The sequence below is a fragment of the Magallana gigas genome, chromosome 3 (assembly GCF_963853765.1).
Source record: "Magallana gigas chromosome 3, xbMagGiga1.1, whole genome shotgun sequence".
Taxonomy (NCBI): domain Eukaryota; kingdom Metazoa; phylum Mollusca; class Bivalvia; order Ostreida; family Ostreidae; genus Magallana; species Magallana gigas.
Window position 1 is genome coordinate 18,575,930 of NC_088855.1, and position 15,472 is coordinate 18,591,401.

General features: G+C 35.5%; 1 protein-coding gene across 2 annotated transcripts in view; it reads left to right on the top strand.

Moving 5' to 3' along the window:
• Positions 1 to 2,678: 2,678 nt before the first annotated feature.
• LOC105320876 (uncharacterized) overlaps positions 2,679 to 15,472 on the top strand; it is a 37,085-nt gene continuing 24,291 nt past the window's right edge. For both annotated transcript variants that reach the window (XM_066078773.1, XM_066078772.1), the window contains exons 1-26: positions 2,679 to 2,801; positions 4,169 to 4,732; positions 4,846 to 4,884; positions 5,015 to 5,578; positions 5,660 to 5,806; positions 6,155 to 6,283; positions 6,418 to 6,444; positions 6,578 to 6,695; positions 6,906 to 7,048; positions 7,512 to 7,626; positions 7,848 to 7,987; positions 8,189 to 8,317; positions 8,548 to 8,577; positions 8,828 to 9,181; positions 9,456 to 9,570; positions 9,985 to 10,259; positions 10,692 to 10,806; positions 11,275 to 11,420; positions 11,882 to 11,996; positions 12,422 to 12,585; positions 12,967 to 13,081; positions 13,382 to 13,551; positions 13,839 to 13,953; positions 14,227 to 14,441; positions 14,668 to 14,782; positions 15,008 to 15,234. In XM_066078773.1, coding sequence (XP_065934845.1) covers positions 2,744 to 2,801; positions 4,169 to 4,732; positions 4,846 to 4,884; positions 5,015 to 5,578; positions 5,660 to 5,806; positions 6,155 to 6,283; positions 6,418 to 6,444; positions 6,578 to 6,695; positions 6,906 to 7,048; positions 7,512 to 7,626; positions 7,848 to 7,987; positions 8,189 to 8,317; positions 8,548 to 8,577; positions 8,828 to 9,181; positions 9,456 to 9,570; positions 9,985 to 10,259; positions 10,692 to 10,806; positions 11,275 to 11,420; positions 11,882 to 11,996; positions 12,422 to 12,585; positions 12,967 to 13,081; positions 13,382 to 13,551; positions 13,839 to 13,953; positions 14,227 to 14,441; positions 14,668 to 14,782; positions 15,008 to 15,234 — 4,444 coding nt within the window. In that variant the 5' untranslated portion in view covers positions 2,679 to 2,743. The remainder of the gene's footprint in view (positions 2,802 to 4,168; positions 4,733 to 4,845; positions 4,885 to 5,014; positions 5,579 to 5,659; positions 5,807 to 6,154; positions 6,284 to 6,417; positions 6,445 to 6,577; positions 6,696 to 6,905; positions 7,049 to 7,511; positions 7,627 to 7,847; positions 7,988 to 8,188; positions 8,318 to 8,547; positions 8,578 to 8,827; positions 9,182 to 9,455; positions 9,571 to 9,984; positions 10,260 to 10,691; positions 10,807 to 11,274; positions 11,421 to 11,881; positions 11,997 to 12,421; positions 12,586 to 12,966; positions 13,082 to 13,381; positions 13,552 to 13,838; positions 13,954 to 14,226; positions 14,442 to 14,667; positions 14,783 to 15,007; positions 15,235 to 15,472) is intronic.

Below are 15,472 nucleotides of genomic sequence, written 5' to 3' on the forward strand. Positions count from 1 at the left end.
AAACGATAACTAGATTACTAGTAATTACTAATATGTATTACGGTGCGACCGTTGGGGCGAGCGCAGCATGTGATAAAATAATTAATTATGATAAAACAATAAAAATAAAAGTAGCGACGTAAAGTAAATGAATTTGAATGCAGAATAAAATAAGCATGCCTATTTTTTCCAGTAAATTTTCATCATTCATAATTCATAAGATTTTGTTATCTATTTATATATAGAATTTATCTTGGATAAATTTAAATGTTGTTGAATAATAAAGATTTTAACATAATGTACATTACAGTTTATTTCCTCTTTTCTTGCAGCAGACATTTTTCTTAAACTTACATGAAAAATTGACTTATCACAGAGTCCCCCCCCCCCCTCCCCCGTTTAAAAAAAAATCAAATTTACGTATAAAAAAACTTGCTGATCATATAATGAAAATGGATCCCCCGGGAGCATGTAATAAATGGAAGTGAAAATAAAGATACTATTGTCTGAGTATTGAGCAGCTAAAGAGCTAAAGGCATACTACGCACTCCCAATTCTTCACCCGGATTAGAATTTTCCTGAATTTGAGAATTTTTTTCTTTTTGCTTGCGAAGAATTCTTGAATGATGTTGCCACGCTCCCTTTTAAAAAAAACATTCCTGGAAAATATAGTTGTTTCCTATCTTTGAAGAAATGTCCCTATTCGTTAGGTCTGCAAGATTTTGAGAAGATTTTGGTATTTATATTTTAGCAGTTTTACAATAACTACTTAGAGTAATTTCCCCTTATTGTGACGTCAAAGTTCACGTCGGTCAAGTGTTCGTTTGTCTCTTTGAAAACATCCTAAAAAAAAAATAACTCCGCGAAATATACTGTTTTGTTTACTTAAAAGCATTATGTTCTTGAAATTACATAATTTATCTGTTTCTCAAAAGTTTTACTTTGATTCTCGTGAGATGGTATCCAGTCTAGTGAGATCGTCCGACATTGAGGAATTGCATTGTGGGTCGAAATTTACTGACTCCGAAAAATTCTGTCGGATCAATGTGTAAGAAATCCATTGTGACGTCACTCGAAAGGACGATAACTCTGTTAGTCTTATGTAATGGAATTTGCGTTGTGTCGGCAGTATATTTACAATGCATGTACATAGTCTTTTATCTTGTTCTCGTGAGAGTGTGAAATGGGAAACCATAATTACAGGGAACTACTGGGACCATTAAAACAAGGCATTACTGGTCCGATTTACTGACACCAAAAAAATCCGTTGAATGAATGTGCAAATAATCCGAATTTTCTATTCACACACGCCTTGCCGGTAGAGCTCGCTTCGCGCCGGCGCTGCGCGCCGGCGAGCTGCGCTCGCTATTAATGCTTCAAGTACCAACAATATTGAATCGAAAAGGGGCATAAAAGGGTCATAAACACATAATGGCATTGCAGAACAAAAAAATCAATTTAAAACCGGGGGAAAATATAGGGGTATCATATATTATGACCGGGCTTGAAAAACTGTACTTATGAAATAAAACCTTAATAATGGTATAAAAAATCATTAGTATCAAACATGGTTAAATGTGCTTCAGGAATAAAACAATTTAAACAAGTTTTGAATTCTCTGAATTTTAAAACTTTAATGTAACAAATGTAATTGCGTTGGCTTTCAGTTCAATTAATTTTAAATAAAAAATGGGGGGTTTGGGGGAGGGTCTGGATGGTTTTTGTTTGTTTGTTTTTTTTGTTTTGTTTTTTTTTTTTGTTTTTTTTTTTGTTTTTTTTTTTTGTTCTTTTTTTTTTGCATACGATCCTGAACAGAACAAAACCAACCGCACAGCAATGAATATATTCCTACAATGTGGTTACAATTTACTACAAATTGTTTCAAAACCTGTCAATATACAATGTAGTTAAAATAACGGGAGTTTGCATGCGTAACCTCTATTCAATAATCAATTACATAAAATAAACACAGGGGAATCACGTAAAGCAAAATGCAAAATGTTTGGGGACAGTTTGTAGACTATAATGATGTTATAAAAGTAATGAAAAAATGTTTTGTAAGTTTTTCGCGTGAATACAGTTCTGTGATTTAATCTTTATGATATTGGCGAAACATACCTTGATTCCAGATATATACGCCTTGGCCTTCACGTTTCTAAAGAAATTCTTATATCAAATATGTATAATGTGTACAGAGAATATATTAACCATCCTCATACAAGTTATACAAAAAAGTTCATAACGTTAAGGAAACGGAAAGCCAAAATTCATATTATCTGCGTGCGAATCAGAAATCTGTTTACCGGGTGCCGTACTTATTAAGCGATTCCTTAAAATTAACAGGTAGTATTTCGATCATTCATTCTATTTTGGGAAGAGTTATACCAAAATGGAAGATCTGATTGGCTCACCTTTCAGAGCCGGTGACCCGACGTGGGCACTCCAAACCTTATCAGAGACTAAGGCCAAGCAAACTAAATTTTTCCCAATGAATTTCATAACACGCACAGAAATCATAAATACACATCCAATTTATGCAAATTCATTACTTTTCTAACAACACTGTAAACTCAACTCCGGTTTTGAATCTTTTCCGATGCATAAAAATGGTTGGTACCTCGATGTAAGTGAGAATCTGACTCCGAGAATTGCCTGGCCTGGTGATTACGTTGGCTTGGCCTAACATTTGGCGCCCATTCATGAGGTGTAGTATATAATGATCGTCCGATTCCAGATTCACTATTTCGTTTCGTTCAACTAAAGGATGATTACAGTCATTCTTTGGTTAGTCGCCGTCTACGGCGCGGCGGCGCTTTCGACAGGTAAAAAATTATAAATACTAATTATGTAACAATCTTTAATTTTGTAAACAATTTAATTGACTATCCTTATTACAATTATTTTTGAATTGTTAAAATCTCCAATAAATTCTCTATTATTTTACGTTATTAATTACAAACTTAATTTTCTTTTTTCATCGGTATTAAATATTTTTCTTTTATCTTACGTAATAAATAGAAACTTTAAAATAGTAAACATTGATTATAACATTTTGTTATTCAATTAGAATTGTGATATTTTTATGTAAACATGTAAATACAAACCAGTATCATGAAATTTTAAATTGGAATACTATTGAGAAATTGGATAACACATATTTACTATGTAGCTTCTATTTGATTTTACGCAGACTTGTGTAATATTATCTAAATGAATTTTGATTGCAAAAGAATTTTGCTTACGAACTTATTGAAATATCAACTGTAAAAATTATAGCTTGAAGATTAGTTTGACCAACCCAGTTTAACTCTTCTAAAAACACAGAACCAGTTTATCTGATGATGTCCATTAAGAAGCTAGACAAAATCAAATCATATTCGAGGAATAAGTCTAGTTTACTTAATGGATTGATAGGATTTTCAACCGGTTTTAAATTTAACATTAGCACCAAACAAGACTTTATGTTGAATTTGAATGCTTAAAAATGGTTTTGAAAGTTTTAGGATACACACCTTTCGAGTTCATTCTTTTGAAAGTTTATGGAAATACATTGGTATATTATTATGGAATGGCAACCCTTTGAATTCGCTATATTTATCAAAAGTTAACGTCGTCTCTGGAACAGATGACAATTCTCAGACCTTCCAAACGACGATCCCAAAATAAGAATTGATAAGACAATTGTGTTCTATTTTCCAATGTCGGCAAATATTTTTATTAGTGAACAGATAAGAACATATTCAAAATTATTTAGAATGGGTTTTATGATCCACTGAGAAATGTTTTTTAAACAAATAAAGAATTCTACAAGGAGTTAAATTAAGCCCTCTCTGTTTCAATTTATATATAGCAATGGATTGCATAGAAAATATACCAGCGTTCATGTACTTAAATTTTTTTTAAAACAAATAACATTCTGCGGTTCTTTTTCTATACTATCATTATATTTCATAGAAGATAATTATACCTGTATTCTTTAATATATGGAGAAAAAAAAATTGCACTTAAGTCTTCTTTAACGTTTATTTTTATTCATTTATTTATTTTGATTTGACTAAATTAGAGAAGAAATCATCCGTCCATGCATACATGTATCATATTAACAATTCAATATTTATTTATATAAGCATTTTTATAGTCATATTTTCCAATAATACCTTTACAATAATTCCGTGACCTTACATTTCAGGGTGCAATACAAGGGCAGATGTAACATTCATGATAGACTCTTCGGACTCTGTAGGACAATTAAACTTTAACAAACAATTAGACTTCCTTAGGGATGTAACAAACAAATTAAACGTAGGACAGGACCAAGTTCACGTAAGTGCCCTCACGTTCAGTTCCGGAGTTCACAACAAGTTCTACCTCAATGATTACATGCGCAAAAACGACGTTTTGCATGCGATCAGTGGCATTCAGTATTTCCCGGGTAACACCGATACTGCTGATGCCATTAAGTTCATGTCGCAGCAAAGCTTCAGTCCGTCGCATGGAGCTAGAGGGGATGTGCCGCACATTGCCGTCCTGCTGACTGACGGGCCTTCCACCACTAAGGCCATCACCAAGCTGCAGGCCCAGACGGCGAAAGACAACAACGCCGTCATCTACACCGTCGGCGTCGGCAGCGGCGTTGACGTAGATGAGCTGACTTCCGTCTCCAGCAACCCCGACCTCAGATACTCCATGTTTGCCGATAACTACCAGACCTTGAACAGCCTGTCTGACATGCTTGCAACCAAGATCTGTAACGGTGAGTAGAGAAGAATCTGGATTGGTTTTTTTTTTTGTTCAAAACGGTGTTAGATGAACTGCATGCTAAGATATTGAAAACTTTTTGATAACAACTACGGTTTTATTTTGTAGAGCTGCCACCAGATACATCTACTCTTCCAGCTCCAACAGGCAAGTTTGTCATATTTTGAAATAATAATCAATACCACGATAATTTAAAAAAAAAAATCACTTTCCTGCAGGCCCTCTTTGTAAGTGCATGAAAGAACTATTGTTAATTTAAAACATGTTTCCTTTGTAGGATGTCTCCACAATGCCGATGTTGTCTTCATGGTAGACTCTTCCACGAGTGTTGGAAGCGAAAACTTCCAGAAAACCCAAAACGCTCTGAAGAACATCATCACAAATATGGACATAGGCCACAATAAGGTTCAAGTTGGTGTCATGCAATACAGCAGCTACCCAATGATGGGCTTCCCCCTCAAACTTTACGGTAATCGTGGAGACGTTCTGCACGCCGTAGAGAATCTGCATATGACCAGTGGAGGAACAAACACAGCCGATGCGATCAAATTTACCACCGATGAAATGTTCTCTGCAACCAGTGGAGCTAGAAGCAATGTCCCCAGAATTGCCATTTTGCTCACCAATGGTGGAACTGTTGACAGCCAAGCCGCTATCGATGCTGCAAATGTAGCAAGACAAGCCGGAATTGGAATCAATGTCGTAGCTGTTGGAAACAACATTAACCAGCAAGAGGTTCAGTCCATCGCCAACCAACCTGCCGGAAATCACGTGATTACCGTCAGCAATTTCGACCAACTTGAGCAACAAGCATCTAACATCCTCAACCAGGCATGCGCTGGTAAGTACCTTACTTGAAATAAATTATGTTATGTTTTTAATTGTTCAAACATTTTTTTTATTTAAAAATATCTTTGTACAGTTTCATCAACATACAACTTCGGATCTTCTGCCACTGCTACTTGCTCTGACAAAATCACCAACTGTAATGAATATGGAAGCAACGTGTGTAGAGACTACCCAAAATGGGCCGAGGCCAACTGTAAAAAATCATGTGGGCTTTGTTCATGTAAGTACAATTCTCTAGATTGGTATTTGTTTTGTTTTGATTGTTTTAGCATTATCCTCCCGAAATAACAATTCGAAGTTCGGATATTAACAGTCTATACGTTTCTGATGCTAAATTTAGTTTTTAACAAAGACTTCCGGTAATTTGGCGGAAAATTACAAAATGGATTGCAAGTAATGAACAAGATACAGCACTGATGAATCACTATGATTTTCTTATCGAATACTCTGACATAACAAAATAGAAAAAATATTCAATGTTAATGGTTACATTTGTAGGATGTAAAATCGTAAACAAAAATCACGATCAAAGTTGTATACATATATCGTCTCCATTTTTTGTTTGTAGACCAATATATCATGAATTTCCCCAAATGCACCAACAAACTGACAAACTGTGAGAGCTATGGCAAAGATGTCTGCACATCTCACGGAAGCTGGGCTCAGGATAACTGCAAACTCTTCTGTGGATTCTGTGGTTTGTAGTCAATATAACTATCTTAATCATAATAGTTTATACAGTCAATTCATTATTTTCTTAATTTAATTATGTTATTGCATAGTTTTCAGTTTCTTCAAAACATTTTCTCTGCTTCTCTTTTGACAATACAGGCACTTCTGCCAGTTCCAATGGATTCTGTAAGTTTGATTAATTTTCCATCAAAATTTTCATTTACTGGGTTTTTGAATTGTTGTAATTAAAAGTACTGAATAATTTTGCTCTAATTAATATGAACTGTGGACAATCATGATTTTGTTGCTGTCTTTACAGATGGAATGTGTAACTACAAAGGCAAGATGTACCAAACAGGTGAAAAATGGCTTGATGGTTGTGACTACGAATGTGTGTGTAGAGATGGAAACAAGGGAGACTACCAATGTTACAACAGGTTAGGAAAACAGAATCTTCGATAATCAATTGTCTTATATTTTTAAATATTTTGATGGTTTTTTGGTTTGTTTTCTTTTTAATAATGATAATAAAACAGAAAGAAAAAAAATCATTATTTTGGAGTATGATCGCAGTCTTGCACGATCAATATTGCTGGTCAAATATAGATGACCAAGAAAATGCAAACCTGTCATTGTTGTAATTTTAGATGTCCACTGTACTACAACCTTCCATCCATGTGTACTCTGGTCAAGAAGGATGGTGAATGCTGTCTGCAACCAGTGTGCAACTTTAACCCATCTGTCAGCCATTTCAACAACACTGCCATGGCAACCACAGCCACCGGCATCCGTAAGTACACTCCGACTGTTAAAGCCAAAAACATAATGAATATGTTGGATCTCGGATACAGACACAATTGATTAATTTTTTTAATGCCATATTGAAAAAGGGAACAACTTTAATGGTTAGATATGAAAATTGAGTTTATACCGGTAATTCCCTTTGCAAATCTTGCAAACGAAAATAAAAAATTAGAAAACCTGTCTGCCTGCCACATATTAGGAAATCATTTGAACAATTTTGGCCTTATAATTAATATATTAGTATATTTATTTACCTGTGCAAGATAAGATTTCCTATTTCATACAACACTACTAGCTGAATTAGAAGATTCCAAAGAAGAAAAATCTGCTGTCACACTCTATCTCTTTAATTAAAACACAAAAAAGCCCCCAAATCAAATAAACCAAATGACATGGACTAAAGATTTTATAAACTTCCCTATTTGATTGATTTTTTTTCAATATTTCAGCCACATGCTCTTACAAATCCAAGATGTACTTCCAAGGCCAGACCTGGAAAGATGGATGCCAGTACCAGTGTACTTGCATTGATGCCTCCAAGGGACTCTACTCATGTGAACAACTGTAAGATTCACTTTAAAAATTTCAATGTTTTAAGGGTTTTTTTGTATCACAATGTGAAAAAAGGAAGGGGGGATCGAGGGAGGGGAGAAATAATTTGTCAGATGGGAGTTAGGCAGCAATAAGATGTTGGAGCTTCATTGGAAGCTTAATATTGTATTATTATGTAATGAATTTGAATGAATCTAGTAATCTTAAAAAATCATTTGGTTTTAATTCCATAGGTGCCCCACCTACTCAATTCTTCCTGCGGCTTGTCATCTGCAAAAGACCCCAGGATCCTGTTGCCAGACCCCATCTTGTGAATTTGATCAACAGCAGGGTAGCTACACAGGATATGGATTCACCAGTGGTGAAGGAACAGGTTTGTATATAAAGATGGTCTTGATAAGTATATTTTTCAGAAAGATTATGAACACTTAGTACAGTTCCTCTGCACTAAGGGTGTGAGAAAATACTAACAACTTGTATAAGGGCAGGGTAAAGATATCGAATAAAAAATAATAAATCACCCAACAGGAAACATGAATTGTGAATATGAATTAAACTTGGGTAATTTTTACAGCTCAGAATGTGGTAGCACCTCAACCCTGTGTAGATGTCGCCACAAACTGCAAAGTTTACGGAAAATCAGTCTGCACCACTTACGGCCAGTGGGCTTCAAACAACTGCCGAAAATACTGCGGCATCTGTCGTAAGTTTTAAATTTTGAATTTAATTAACTGATCTCTCTTGACAAAAATATTTTGACCAAATACACATAGATACAGAAAAAGAAAACAGAAAGCATTTTTAATGCATTCTTCAGTGATTTTATATGAAATCTACCTTATATGTAATAGTTTTGGTGAAAGCATGTTTATAGAAAAATTTCCTTTAATATGATAAGAATATTTACAACATTCAATTTTTATTATGTTCCAGAGAACACTGTGATTCAACCAGCAGCCGGAGGTAAATATCCTATGCTGTAAAATTATTTAAAATTTTGAGGGCATATTTCATGGATTTCAGTATTTTTAAACGACTTATTTAAATTATTAGATAGATGCATATATAGGCATTGAATACCATGGTATAAACAATAATCAAGTAAAAAATGATTCAATTTCCCCATAAATAATTTTAGTAATTTGCCATTATTTTGGTTACAACCCAATACAAGAATCTGTTTTTGACCGTGAATTTTCTCTTTTCCTTGCAGATGTTTGCATATACAAGGGTAAGACCTACCTTCAGGGACAGTCCTGGGAGCCTGACTGCAGTACCAGGTGTACCTGTGAGAACGCTCACTATGGTTACTACAGGTGTAACGATGCCTGCCCCTCCTACAACAACCTGCCCGCCGGATGTAACGTGATCAACAAGAGAGGAGAGTGCTGCCCTGTCGTCAACTGTCAGTCGGGAGTTTTCTACACCTCCAGCGAGAACATCAACTCCATCGGAAACGGAGGATTGATCAATGTGCTCTACCCCCCAGACAACCATGTCCAGAACCCACCTTACGGACAGACCCAGATCGGATCCGGAGGAACTGGATTCCTGGCTCCAACTTTGAGTATGTGAATTCTGTCTACTTGGCAGAAATATTCAAGATGTAATGATAATTTTTTTAAAACATAAACTAAGAAAAATCATCAAGGTAATTAAAGAACTAAAATATATTTTGTAATGCCATTTTTAATTCTGTATCTTCATTCATCTGTGAGCTTTTGTTAGGTTATATTTATTCTATTGAGAAAATTCTTTCATCAATTTTTTTCCTTAAAATATATCTTGTCTATATATTGTTTTTTCTAAAATTTAAAAGAAAATTATTTCTACTTTTGCAGAGGGCTGTCTGTACAATGGTCAGCTATACAACCAGGGTCAAATGTGGGATGATGGGTGCAAGTACACATGCACTTGTCTGAATGCAGCCACTGGTGACTACAGATGCCGTGAAAAGTAAGTTTTATGAACAGGTAAAAATCTCTCATTTAGGAATTCAAAAGTTTAAACCAATAATATACTGGTACTTTAAAAAAAAAAAACATTTTATAACAGAATTTTTTTTAGAAATTAATAAATAAGGTTTTAGGTGCAGCAAAAGGAGAAGCATTTAATTTGGTGTTGGAGTTTATCAAATAAAGATCAAGAGTCTTTCATGCTACATTGTTAAAAAAGTCGAATATATATCTATAAGAGAATTAATCTTTCAAAGTAAAGAGTGCTCGATAATGAGAAACTGTGAATCAGACAAAAAAATTAAGCATTTAATGCTATGCGATTGTTATCGTGCATAGATACGGTTTATTTCGTCTTAGAGAGGGTTAATTTTAGCTAAATAAAGTGACGTACGCTGTTGTCTATTTCATACAGGTGTCCATCTTACCAGAATCTTGCCTCAACATGTGTCATGATCACAGACACCAACGACCCCTGCTGTATGGTCCCCAAATGTGGATTTGATGTCGCAACAGGCCAGATCCCAGTTCCAGTGCCTTCTTATAACCAGGCTACTTCTTACGTTGGAATCGTAAAGCCCCCTGTCCCAACATTGTACCCCACTGTGTACCCCGATGGACCCTGGGTCATTCTCAACACCACCGGAATGCAACCAGTTGCACCAACAGCCCCAACTAATGTCAGACAAGGTAAAATTAATTTGCATGTAAAAAAGGAATTTGAAGTAAATAATGGAAATACATATATTAAACAGCTATAGCTCTCTTTCTGTTATGAAAAGTTTAAAATTTGTTAATGATAATTTGGGGTATTGTTTGGCTTCGTTCACTGTGCCTATTTTGGATCCACAAAGCTCTTGATCTCTGTTAGCTGAATTCATATTTTCTGTCCTGGTTCTCTAGCTGGAATTTAGATTTGAGTAGCTGGCTTTGGTGATACTAAACTTAGACAAGCTCAGTTTTGATCTCAAAGTCTTATTTCTATCGCAAGAATTTATATAGTCGAAAAGTAAATGTGAGATTAAAAGTATGTTCATCCAAGTTCAAAGGCTCCAAAGCTAGGCTTAGAATCCCTCAATCCATGCCTGGAATTGTCACTTATGCATTTCGATTTGGTTTCAGGTTTCTGTATGTACAAGAACCAGAGATATGACGCCGGACAAACATGGGAGGATGGATGCGACTACAATTGCGTCTGTGATGATGGACTCCGCGGCCACTACAAATGTATCGACAAGTGAGTTCCCACAACCCTCCCTATTCTCCCTTAACCACAAACTGTGTATACTGGAGTGTCTATACCCCTATTACATGTAATTTTATTGCTATAATCACCCTTAGTTCAACTTGACGGGTTTGTTGATTCAAAAACGTGCTAAATCAGTGATTGCGTTCTATTTCTATAATTACACCACCTGAGTATAAAGACCTCTTTATATTTCTTTTCTTTCTTCAAATTGAATTTTGTCATAATTTTTTCTTTAAATTGAACATCAGCATTTAAAAAAAACACTGTTTTACAGTGTACTTTGGAAGTAAACAATTTAATGATTTATATTCTGGTTTTTAATTGAGTTTACCAGTAGCCTTCTATTAGCACTGTACTATTAACATGTGTTTCAGATGTATTATTTATTTAATATATCATTGTTGAATATTCCAGTGGCCGACCTTTTATTTAATTTATCATTGATGTATATTTCAGGTGCCGAACTTTTGATTATGTGCCACAGCCCTACTGTAGGCTTACACAGGACCCACAGAACCCATGCTGCCAAGTTCCTGAGTGTAAATTCATCCCCCACAATCCACAGATTGAGGGAGAAAGAACCACACCCTCTGTACAAGGAAGTAAGTTTAAAATTGGGTCCAGGTTACTGTATGCAGGGTTATTTTTGCCACAGAATTTGTTTCACAAATCTGTTTCAATACAGTTCGTGCAGAAGTATGAAAATATTCATATTAAAAAACAAAATTTTTTTCTCACTGAAAAAAATATGAAAAAAAAACACCTCAATATGTGACATCATTAACTAATACAGGGTTCAATTTTCATGGATTGAAAATTTTTTACTGTTTCATTCGAATATGATTTGAAATTCATGGATTTGCTTTTATAAGCTATGAATATTGATAATGATTTGTGGATTATGTTAATTTGAGGAGTGAGAGGTATAACTCAAAATAATTGAACCTCCGTAATTTGTTATGATTCTGCAGTAGCCATTTCTTCAAATCGAGAGATTTGAATTGAAGTTGCATGTCCATTGATAATAACACGATTCACCAACTACTATGAATATTTCTGATAGATTTCTGTGTGTACAATGGCAAACAATACCAACAAGGGCAGTCCTGGTATGATGGCTGCAGCTACAAGTGTACCTGTGAGGATGCTGAAAAGGGCGTCTACAGATGCTTGAGCAGGTCAGTCAGTCAGACTCATAGAATACTTGGATTTTGATTGTTAGATTGCAAGAAAAAAATATTGTCCTAAAAGTTTATTATTCATAAACAAGTATTTGGCATGAGTTTGAAAGAGGGAATCCTATTTATTTTCTTTCTCACTTCATACCACTGAGGGTAATGTTTCTGATGGGTTAGGTAATTAATTATCGCATGATTCGGAGGGGGTTAGGGACTAGGGAGTTCAAAGTGGTAGTTATTGACTGATCTTGCTCCAAAACCTGTTGTCTTAAATAAGTTTTTTTTTTTAATCACTGAAAGAGGATATTATTTCTTGGATAAAAAAAAATATTCTTTGGATTGATTCAGAGACATTTTGTTGTCCTCCTGAAGGAATTTGAGATGATTTCTAGTCACACATTGCATTAAGTGGTTGTATATTGCAGATGTCCAGAGATCTTGAATGCTGAGCCAGGGTGTAACTACATCACTGACCCTCGGGACCCCACCTGCTGCAGAATCCCCGACTGTACCCCAGTCAACCCCAACAATCCAGAACCCCACCCCATCCCACCAAAGACCTACCAAGGACAGATGGTTGGAACACCAGGTAAGCCAGAAGTTTTTGCTTTCTTGTGAAAATTATGATCATGCAACCAGAGTCTTGAAATGTTTTGATATAAGGAGGCATGATGATCAACACATTTTTGATCAGATTTAACTTTTAGACATGCTTTTTATTGCTACAAACTATTATTTTGATAGTAAAGAAATACCCCTTGTGTTTCAGTGTAAAAATATTGATATTTTCCTAAATCGTCACACAAATCTTCAATCTTCTTTTAAAGAAGACTGATATTATCTTAAAATAGCCATGACCAGTCTATAGCCCCCTTACAATAAATCCAGTGATATAGAAAAATGAAAGGGGAGATTTCATTGGAAAATGGTGATTTTACTTTCTGATCATGAACTGATTATTTTTTTCAAGGCATGTGCACCTACAAGGGAGTACAATACCATGCTGGAGAGAGATGGGAAGATGGCTGCGACTTTACCTGCACTTGTACCGACGCCCTCCGAGGCCACTATGAGTGTGTGGACAGGTAAGATTCTTATCCATCTTTGAATTGGGAAAAATGCTAGAAATCCCTCTGAAGAAGGAATTTTATTCCTCATTTAAGCAATGATCTACATGTATGTGTAAACTTGATGATTAAATAAATTTATTTGCTTTCCTTGTAAGCTGATTCAGTCATGTAATGAAAATTTAAGAATAATCATATGAATAATGAGAATTATATACCCAGAGCTGGGTTTTTTTTTTAAACTTATAATCTTTTGAATACATTTTGTGAAATATTGAACATAATAAGCATCACATTTGGTTTTTTGCTGTACAACAGATGTCCAGTGTACACCAATCTCCCAGATGTTTGCCGTATGGTCAATGACTTTGCCAACCCCTGCTGTAAGAAACCAGACTGTACCATCTCCGCTCACCCTGGTGTAGTTCAGGGAACCGGAACAACTACGCCAAACCCCGCTCTGCCTCAGACCCTCCCACCAAAACAACGTAAGTCATCCGTGACCATCCAAGTTCAAAAGCAAGGAAATTCACATTCACAAAAGTTTTGAATAATTTGAGATGGAAAAAAAATTAGAATGTAAAATCTTGCAGTACAAAGAATTGAAAATGATAAATGTTCGGCAAATTTTTACAATGAGATGTCTTGTTTCTCTCTTACAACAATGTTCAGAATACTGTATGTACAAAGGATGTAAATATTTCTCTCTTTTGACGATTTTCAGAATGCTCTGTGTACTAAGAATGTACATATTTTGTTCTTTTGACAATTTCAGAATACTGTGTGTACAAAAATGCCCAGTATCTCCAGGGACAGACCTGGGAAGATGGCTGCAGCTACAAATGTCGCTGTGATGACTCGAGCCGTGGAATCTACACCTGTAACCAGAGGTGAGTCGGAAGAAGGACTGTAAGGACTGATAAAAGTTTGTCAAATTGTTTAGCTCAGGAGACCATGATAATGAATTCTACCCTCTGAACTTTAATACAATATAGATTAAACATTAATTGAGTCCCTTTTCAAGGAACTTTGGAGTTAGATTTACTCATTTTATTATCTCACTTTTCAGAGCATAAACAGAATGATATAAACTTTAAAGAAAAAAAGGGGATATTTGCTTCTTAAAGATTTATCAAAACTGAGTATTTTTATTTATTCTTTAGGTGCCCAACAGTCACCAGTGTTACCCCAGGCTGCACGATGAAGACTGATCCTAGGGACTCCTGCTGTCTGGTGGAAGTCTGCCCACAGCCCACACCAGCCCCCGGTCAGACTAACCCAGTGCCCACTATTCAGCCCATACCCTTCACAGGAAAGGTCAATCTGCCCACACCTAGCCCAGTGCCCGGACAGCCAGCCCCATCACCAAAACCAGTTGGTACGTTATCAACTTTTTGGTCTCCTTGTTTGTTGAGAATTTGTTCGGCGATGCCTTGGTAATGATATCGATATCAAAGACAATTCACCACTGATTTCTCCCTGTATTTATCTCTTGTAAGACAGATTTATATGTGTACATTTACAGAAATTTGAAGTTTTTAAATTTCTTTTTTGAAAATTGAATTTCTATTTAATACTGATTTTTTTTTTACCAATTCTGATAGGTTTCTGTGTGTACAAAAGTGTGACCTACATGCAAGGCCAGAAATGGGACGATGGATGTGATTACGCATGTACTTGCTATGACGCAGAGCATGGAAGATACAAATGTGATCCTAAGTAAGTTGCTACATGTATGTAGTAAATGAAAAAATAATACCACCACTGTTCCTGTATACACATCTGAATTTGAAGCAATGTATCTTTTGAAGAAAAAAATTTTCTTCTTCATTTGTGTAATAAAGAAATTACATACCGGTACTATTATAGCCAATTTTATTTGATTCATATTTGCATTTCATGATAAATGCGAACATTTTTCTTTAATTCAACCCTGCCTTACAGATGCCCAAGATACATGGATCTACCTGAAAACTGCAGACTTCACAAGGACCCTGCCAACCCCTGTTGTGACATTGTGGAATGTGCTGAGCCAACACCTGCCCCCAACCCAACTCAGACCCCTGCTCCCAACCCCAACCCCAACCCCAACCCTAACCCTAACCCTAACCCCAACCCCAACCCACAGCCGACATACAATCCTACACCACAGCCAACTCCAGAGTCTAGATGTAAGTCATTCAAAATCATGTGACTCAATATGAGCTGTGTACATGTATATGTACTGTATATAGAGGTAGTTTTTGCTCCGTTTGATTTACACATAGGGTTATTGTAAAAGATTCCCCCTTCCATTACCGGTATATAGATTAAATTTACTTAAGTAACTAAAGTTTTCAATTTGCTCTGTTTTAATTTCATGCAAAGTCTTTGAAAATAAATTAGGGCAAAAATGAAACTATGACCAAA